This window comes from Hyperolius riggenbachi, chromosome 3 (genome assembly GCF_040937935.1).
Source record: "Hyperolius riggenbachi isolate aHypRig1 chromosome 3, aHypRig1.pri, whole genome shotgun sequence".
Taxonomy (NCBI): Eukaryota; Metazoa; Chordata; class Amphibia; order Anura; family Hyperoliidae; genus Hyperolius; species Hyperolius riggenbachi.
The window spans coordinates 25,503,161-25,512,462 of record NC_090648.1 but is presented as its reverse complement, the minus strand read 5'-3'; the positions used below and the strand labels follow the sequence as shown (position 1 = coordinate 25,512,462).

General features: G+C 44.1%; 1 protein-coding gene across 1 annotated transcript; it reads left to right on the top strand.

Annotated features, from left to right (window-relative positions):
* Positions 1-7,164: 7,164 nt before the first annotated feature.
* LOC137561967 (olfactory receptor 10A7-like) lies at positions 7,165-8,103 on the top strand. Its single transcript, XM_068273311.1, has one exon. The coding sequence runs from the start codon at positions 7,165-7,167 to the stop codon at positions 8,101-8,103; it is 939 nt and encodes a 312-aa protein (XP_068129412.1).
* Positions 8,104-9,302: the final 1,199 nt, after the last annotated feature.

The window sequence follows — 9,302 nt, the reverse complement described above, 5'->3', positions numbered from 1 at the left end:
TCCCCGGGCCCCCCCTTCAAATGCAGAGTGCGCGGCGCACGGAAGCGCTGTAGGCAGAACTCACCTCCGTCCCTGCGCCGCTGATCTCCTCCCGCTCTGTATAGATGTTGTTACACACTGCTTCCTGTTTAGCCGGAAGCAGTGTGTAACAACATCTATACAGCGAGAGGAGATCAGCAGCGCTTGGAACGCAGGGACGGAGGTGAGTTTCAGCCTACAGCGCTTCCGTGTGCCGCGCACTCTGCATTTGAAGGGGGGGGGGGCCCGGGAGAGGAAGGGAGGGAGAGGTCGGGCTGCTCTCCCCGCAGCTGCGGCTCCCCCCTTCCCAATAGCGTGCACGGCGCACGGGCCGCACTCAGTCCTGGCCGCACTACAAAAATACATGGGCCCCCCCGGGCCCCTCCCCCGCCTCTTCAGGAGCCGGGCCCAGTCGCGCATGCGACCGCTGCGACCTCTATTGCTACGCCCCTGACTGCCTGCCACCATGTCAGGCAGATCACTGCATCATCGACATGCCCCTCTCCATCCATTTCCAAACACATAGAAGCCTTAAGGGGGAGAGAGGGGAGCATTGGGGGTGCAGGGAAAATGATTAGACAATTCTGAAGAATTCCCTTCACCCTTGATTACACTTTGATGGCAGATGTGACTATTGATATAATTAGGAAGAACTGGAACATTTTGAGGGGAGATCCAATATTGAAATACCTGGTTGCAGATGATGTCTTTTTTGATTGAGAAGAGCCCCCACTATTGGAAGCCTGGTCACTTCCAGTGAGCTCAGGGTGCCAAGACAGTTACATTGGCTAGATAGGAGCCTGCTGCATGGTGATTATCATTGTTGTCGTTGTTTGTAGTGTGGTTGAACTTGGCAAAATGGTACAAACTGGACCCTTGTCATGGACCGTATGTTAATTTGTCACTTGCCAATAATGATTTATGGTCTAAGTGTTCTTTAGAGGAAAACTACAAGGCCCATTAAGTAGAGGTTCGAGGGGCATGTTGGACTCAGAAAAGGGGTCACTGCGGATGATACAGCTTAACCCATTCGCGTTCAGTCGTTTTCACTTGAGAAATGTTCACCTCCCATTCATTAGCCTATAACTTTATCACTACTTATCACAATGAACTGATCTATATCTTGTTTTTTCTGCCACCAATTAGGCTTTCTTTGGGGGGTACATTTGCTAAGAGCCACTTTACTGTAAATGCATTTTAACAGGAAGAATAAGAAAACAACTGAAAAAATCATTATTTCTCAGTTTTTAGCCATTATAGTTTTAAAATAATGCATGCCTCCATAATTAAAACTCACGTATTGTATTTGCCCATATGTCCCGGTTATTACACCGTTAAAATTATGTCCCTATCACAATGTATGGCGACAATATTTTATTTGGAAATAAAGGTGCATTTTTCCGCTTTGCATCTATCACTATTTACAAGTTTAAAATTAAAAAAATATAGAAATATATCATCTTTACATTGATATTTAAAAAGTTTAGACCCTTAGGTAAATATTCACATGTTTTTTTTTTTTATATTAAACATTTTATTTGGGTAGTTTTGGGAGGGTGGGAGGTTGTCCCTTGCATATCTTTCTGCTTGATTTGTAAGCAGAAAAGGGACACATGAAATACCATCAGATTTACAGCAATACATTGTAAAATAAAGAAATAAATTAAAGGGGAAAAAAACTGCAAATAAATTAAATAAGGCAAAGGAAAAAAATGGCAAAAACTGATGGATCTTTTTAAAGCTAACTTGAACTGAAATGTAAATTAAATAAACAATGAACTGTTTACATAGTAGTAATTGTATACATCACCTTATTGGTAGCAGAAAAAAAAGGCACCTGCTGAGGGTGGACAAAAAGGGCACCGCATAGACTCTAATGCAATTATCGTTAAAACGGCGAATGTTATTGTTTTAGAAGCTTGCAACGTTATAGTTTTTTTCATATTATTTTGTTTGTATGTGCAGATTTTCCGTTATCAAAGATATTATCATTTCTATGTGTAAAAGGGTGTATCTACAGGGGGAGTGGTTAGGATTAGGCACCACCAGGGGGAGTGGTTAGGGTTAGGCACCACCCGGACAGCAGTTAGTTTTAGGCAACACTGGGGGGGGGGGGGTGGTTAGGGTTAGGCGCCACCAGGGGGGTGGTTAGGGTTAGGCACCACCAGGGGGGTGGTTAGGGTTAGGCACCACCAGGGGGGTGGTTAGGGTTAGGCACCACCAGGGGGTGGTTAGAGTTAGGCACCACCAGGGGGGTGGTTAGGGTTAGGCACCACCCGGACAGCAGTTAGTTTTAGGCAACACTGGGGGGGGGGGTGGTTAGGGTTAGGCACCACCAGGGGGTGGTTAGGGTTAGGCACCACCAGGGGGGTGGTTAGGGTTAGGCACCACCAGGGGGGTGGTTAGGGTTAGGCACCACCAGGGGGTGGTTAGAGTTAGGCACCACCAGGGGGGTGGTTAGGGTTAGGCACCACCAGGGGGGTGGTTAGGGTTAGGAACCACTGAGGGGGTGGTTAGGGTTAGGCACCACCAGGGGGGTGGTTAGGGTTAGGCACCACCAGGGGGTGGTTAGAGTTAGGCACCACCAGGGGGGTGGTTAGGGTTAGGCACCACCAGGGGGGTGGTTAGGGTTAGGAACCACTGAGGGGGTGGTTAGGGTTTGGAGCCACCAGGGGAGTGGTTAGTTTTTTATGTGCAGTGTGCACAACCGATATATCAGTGTGATTCAAATCTGGTTTATTCAACAAAAGGAAATTAGCTTTTATGGGTTTGCTTGTAGGGTTTAGTTTCTATAAACTTTCCATGTAAGCAGCAGGCTTAATTCTACTGCAGTTTGATGGCCTAATCTTTACGCATAAACTCCACATTTTTTAACTTTTGAAAAAAAAAAAGAAAAAACAAACATTTAACTTGAGGATCACAGTGTTAAACCCCTAAAGACCAGGCCAGTTTTCTTGAAATTGGCCACTGCAGCTTTAAAGCCAAGCTGCAGGGCCACACAACACAGCACACAAGTGATTTCCTCCCCCCCCCCCTTTTCTCCCTACCAACAGAGCTCTCTGTTGGTGGGGTCTGATCACTCCCCCAGTGTTTATTTTTTTCAATAAATATTTATTTTATTATTTTTATAAAATCTTTCTTTCTTTCTTTATTATTTTCCCCACTCCCTCCCTCCCCCGCCAGCAAATTAGCGTGATCGGCTTTAGTCTATAACAGCGGATCACTTCCGCACTAACAGAGGGGACAGCCGTGTCACATGGCTGTCCCCAGCGCTGTACAGCATAATTAGATGGCAGTTTCACCGTCTAAGTCTCCGAGGGAGACTTAGGCTGAGCGGAGCTCCACCTTCAAAGCAGTGATCTCCTGCTAGCCCCATAGAAGATCATTCACATCAATCGACATGGAGCAGTCCTGGTGCTGCCACCAGGTTCACGCCAATTGGTATGGAGCGGTCAGCAACTAGTTACAATTTTTTACTAGGAGATAATTTTTCATCTTCTATTTAAAAAAAACTTTCCAAGGCAATCTCTATCTACTTACTCCTAAGAGAAACTCGGAAACTTACCAAGGGGATTTCTCATCACCTGCAGAAATGGGGAGGATTGGCAAGTTTGCCTATGGATGAAATTACTGATTTTCTTAAAGAAGGGTGTACAGCGGTGAGAAAGGCAATTCTGGGAGAAGGAGAAATATATTTGAAAACAGTTTACAATTGTAGGTTCTTTCAAACATGAAGAAAAGGAACATCTGGGTGAATGCCTGAAGTGTCATGACCCTACTCCTAATCTAAACTATATGTTGTGGACGTGTAGCGCTATCCAACAATTTGGGGGGAGGTCTTGTCGCTGTCAGACTTGATAACTGGTCACACTAGAAAAGTTGATGTGTTGTGTTATACTGTCTATTTCATAGTTCGGGGAACTGTGAAAATAATTACCATAACTCTATCAGTAAATTTGAACATATGGGGCTCGATTCACAAAGCGGTGCTAACCCAGTTAGAGACTTTAGGCGTGATAACCATTGCACCACACTGGTGAAAAGCCAGTTTAGGTGTGATTAGTTTAGGTGTGATAAGTTTAGGCGTGATAAGTTTAGGTGTGATAAGTTTAGGCGTGATAAGTTTAAGCACCAACTGGGTTAGCACCGTAGTGCACAGCTGATCAAAAGTTTTGCGCTAGCAAAGTCTGGTGCACTTTGCATAGAGTTTAATGGCGCTGCTTTGCGTGCGGGACTTTGCAGGCGATATAAACTTATCTAAACTTATCATGCCTAAACTTATCACACCTAAACTTATCACGCCTAAACTTATCACGCCTAAACTGGCTTTTCACCAGTGTGGTGCAATGGTTATCACGCCTAGGGCTCGATTCACAAAGCGGTGATAACCCAGTTATCACGCCTAAAAGACTTTAGGCGTGATGACCTTTTCACCACTGAGTTATCACCGATTTTTCCTGCTCTTCGCGCGAAGTTACCGCGCGAACGCGCGTTCGCGCGTTCGCGCGTGAGAGCGCGCGCAAAGTCCCATAGGGCTTAATGGGAGCTTCGCGCGAAGCGGGGACGCTGCGCGCGCACGCGCGCGGTTGCGCGCGCAAAACTTTGCGCGCGGCAACTTCGCGCGAGTTTCTTCTTATCATGCCTAAAGTGACTTTAGGCGTGATAAGGGCCTTTTCACCACGGTGCTAACACTTTGCACCGCTTGGTGAATCGAGCCCCTAAAGTCTCTAACTGGGTTAGCACCGCTTTGTGAATCGAGCCCGATAAGTTTAGATAAGTTTAGATCGCGCACAAAGTCCCGCACTTTTGATCAGCTGTGCACTGCGGTGCTAACCCAGTTGGTTCTTAAACGTATCACTCCTAAACTTATGACACCTAAACTTATCATGCCTAAACTTATCATGCCTAAACTTATCACACCTAAACTTATCATGCCTAAACTGAGTTTAGGCGTGATAAAGGGCTTTTCACCAGCGTGCTAACTGTTAGCACTGCTTTGTGAATCAGGCCCCTGTTGTTGCTAGCGGCTAAGGAGGCAGTTATAAAAAGATGGCTAGATAGCTTCCCACCCATGGCTGGTGATCTAAGTGATCTGCAGAAACCAGGCCCTGATTTACCTCACAGGAGCCTATAGGCACAGATGTCCTGGCACCTTAGATTTATCCCTTTATGAACCTACAAACCCCTGGCGACCTGCGCGGCAAGTGTGCTCACTGTCCCAGCTGTCACTTCTCCCTTACTCCCCTTGCCTGTCATAGTTAGCTACAGGTGCCCCTTAGTATCAGGTAGCCAAAGGAACCCTCAGTATTAAGTAGCTAAAAGTTCCCCTGACTGAAGGGAGATTTCATCAGTGTAATGCCAGGAGCAGGGTGAGTAACCTCTCATTTACACTCTCATCAGGACTCTGCAAGGGGAAGGAGGTGCTCAGGGAGGGGAGTGAGCCACCTTTCTATCATCAGGCACCTGTAGGCACGTGCCTACAGTGCCTTATGGTAAATCCAGCCCTGGCTGAAACATCTTCTCTAACTGGAGTGTTTGAATCTGGAAAGACACAAATGTAAAACTATAGGCACATGTTCAACACCTGGCAGGTTTCCAAAAAAATTTTTAGTAAGGATCGGAGTGTTAATTTTATGATATTTTTCGAGAATACTACATTGTACTTGAAGGGAAAAATTGGGTGGTACCTTGGAAAGCTAGAGATTTGATGGTAAAGAAAATCAGAGTTGGGCAATAGGGGGAGGTGGGTAGGTCAGGAGGAGATAGGGGTGTATGTGGGGTGCCTGTTAGTTTAAGTGTTAGTTGTTCTTTAGAGTTATAAGAATAGAAGTGATTTGGGCCACTATAGAACATGTCAGATTGTTGAGGACTGTAGTTTGAGAGCATGTTTGTTTAGCGAGAGATATGGGGCCACTGATTACACGTCAAATGTGCTTAGAGGAGTCTCACAAAAGTTTGTTTTTATCCAAGAGGGGTGGTCTAAATACCATGAATGGAGATTGTCTTCTCTTGACTCTTGGAAATTGGATTCTACCACTGGGTGGAAATTTCTAGCCATCATTGGGCCCTAGAGCCTACTTGAGGAATACTACATAAATTTGAAGACTCCTCTGTCTCGGAGCAGTGCTTTTCAGCGCTGCTAGATTTGGGCGCAGCCAGCGCCGCCATAGACTATAAAGGGATTCAGTCTATAGCGGCGCTCAGTGAGTAACGTCGGAGCCGTCAGCAGACGGAGCCGAGGTTGCTTAAAAATCATAATAATTTGGCTTCCAGCAATCGCTGGAAGCCGAATTATATCATTCCCCCACTATCTATGGCGGCCTGGAGGGGAAATAGTAATTGATTCGGGCCGGACTTGTGCAGAAGCAGGACTAGCCATATAACAGCTGGATCCTGCGCCCATGTCTACCAGCGCCAAATTCAAATGTACTCCCTTTGTCTATTTATTTGTCCATATGTATGGTGATTAGTACATATTTGCTATGTAGTTAAATGATTGTCTGTGACATTGTTCTTGAATGTAAGAAATTTTGATGTAGCATAGAAGTTGTTTCATGATTTTATTGACTGTTTGTGTACTGTTAATATGCTATGTCATCAATAAATACAGTTGGAAAAAAAATTGCTTTCCAGCACTTTTCAACTTAAAAAGTACTGAAAAGTATGTGAAAAAGTACTGGCAACATTATTTTAGGTATTTTCTTACTTTCTTATGGCTTAAAAGGCATGCTGTTGTTTTAATCTAAAGAAAATGCTTTCAACAATTGACACTAGCAGGTACAAACATTGATACACGTGGACTGGCTCCACCGAAAAAAAAAACAAAAAAAAAAACAGGCCCTTCAAAGCCATGTATGGGTCCAATCCCAAGTGGTGTGAGGCGAGCCTTATCCTCTAGAAAAATTGTGAACAACACTATTGTTAATTATAAATTCTTACAAAATGCACTAAAAAATCCAAAATATAAGCAGTTACAGAACCTCAATGTTCAGCTCTTTTTTTTTATTTTTTAGGTGCAAAGATTCCACTGATTTCTGAACATGTATGCAACCTGCAGAATAAAAAAAAAACTGCTTAAGTTTTTCAAGTCTTACCGAACAAAATATTTTTTCTTCCTTCATTCTATTTGCACATTGTTTTCTAGATATGTGTGAGGCCAATCAGACTCAAGTCACACAGATTTATTTATTTGGATTTCAACCTCTTCACAAATTCAAACCTGTACTGTTTACAGGGTTTCTTCTGTGCTACCTTATGATACTTATCGGTAATCTTCTTATTATAGTTTTGGTGAGCGTTGTTGATTTTCTTAAAATTCCAATGTTCTTCTTCCTCACACAATTGTCTATAGCCGATGTGCTCCTGACCACCAGCGTTGTACCTAAGATGCTTGACATCATACTCGCTGAGGAAGGAAGACTGTCATTTGCTGAATGCATTATCCAGCTATACTGTTTCTGTACTTTCGGATTTGTGCAATGTTTTCTTATTGCCATCATGTCCTATGATCGGTATTTGGCCATTTGCAACCCCCTAATTTACACTTCAGTGATGATCCCTCAGGTTTGCTTCTGGCTAATTGGTGGATCATGGCTCTTAATCTTATTGATAGTATCAAGTGAAATAATTTTGCTGTGTCAGTTTAACTTTTGTGGTTCTAATAAAATTGATGATTTTTTCTGTGATTTTGGGCCAGTAGTGGAGTTGTCCACCTCTGACACTTCAAGCCTACTGCTGCAAGACTTTGTGACTTCCATATTCGCAATATTCTTCCCATTCGTTTTTATAATCATAACTTATATCTGCATTGCGTTCGCCATCATGAAGATATCTTCAGCTTCTGGGCGAAAAAAGGCCTTCTCCACTTGTAGCTCCCACCTAATGACAGTCTGCACCTACTATGTTACATTGATCATTGTTTACATTGCCCCAACAAATGAGAGTGGAGTTAATATAAATAAATACAGGTCTCTGCTATACGTAGTGGCAACACCATTAATGAACCCCATCATCTACAGCTTAAGGAACAAGGAGATCAAGAAAGCTTTGATTAAATTGATTAGCAGCATCAAAACAATTTGCTAATAGGTTGTAGAATTAACATGTAAAGCAGGCATCAAATCTAAAAATACATTTCATGTTGCCAGCATTGGTCGCTGTAGTTATTATAATAGAGTAGTATGACAAAATGTTTTAAATATGACCCTTTGTGTCCCAAATAGAGATGGCCCGAACCTCCAATTTTCGGTTCGCGAACCTCCCGCAAAAAGTTTGGTTTGCGCGAACTTCTGCGAACCGCAATAGACTTCAATGGGGAGCCAAACTTTGAAAACTAGAAACACTTATGTTGGCCAGAAAAATGATGTAAAATATGTTTCAAGGAGTCTAACACCTGGAGGGGGGCATGGCGGAGTGGGATACATGCCAAAAGTCCAGTGGAAAAATCTGGATTTGATGCAAAGCAGCGGTTTAAGGGCAAAAATCACATTGAATGCTAAATTGCAGGTCTAAAGTGCTTTAAAACATCTTGCATGTGTATACATCAATCAGGGAGTGTAATTATTGTATTGCTTCAAACAGACCAAACTCACTGTGTAACGCACCGCAAACAGCTGTTTGTGTAGTGACGGCTGTGCTGGACTGGTGCACACCATGACGAGAGTGCAGTTGATGGCGGCTTTCCAGCCCATATGGTCGCCGGGCTGAGGTAGCTGAATGAAATAACAACAGTGACTGTCCACCTGATCAAATTTGGTCTTTCCACAATGAAGCAACAACCTTATTATCGTGGCCCCCTCCCCCCCCGAGACACTCATATAGCCAATGGTCATTGCTTCATTGTGATAAGCAAGCCCCTTCACCGCAGCAAGGCAATGATCACGAAGGGGAATTGGCACATGTACATGCCTTTTGTTTTGTTGTTGCAGCTGCAGTGCAGCCAGAAAAATTAGGCAAGCATGTACACGCACCAGAAAATTTAGTATAGCCGCCGCTGCTAGCAGCGGTCTTAAAAATTCAGGAATCCGCCTAGAGTCCTGGACCCTGTTGGCGGTGGCAGAGAAGGCAGTCAAGTGGCCTGCGGGCAGAGATAATGTGTGGGGAGCGACTTTGTCTTGGGGCAGACAGTCACACGGCGTGCAGGCAGAGATGCTGTGTATGGGGACTGACTTAGTCTCTGGGCAGGCAGTAGCCCTACGGGATCCATGTCTTATTCATTTTGATAAAGGTGAGGTACTGAACACTTTTGTGACTTAGGCAACTTCTCTTCTCAGTGACAATCCCTT

Excerpts from the sequence above, each read along its gene's own strand:
- LOC137561967 (XM_068273311.1), top strand. The coding sequence starts at position 7,165 with ATGTGTGAGGCCAATCAGACTCAAGTCACACAGATTTATTTATTTGGA.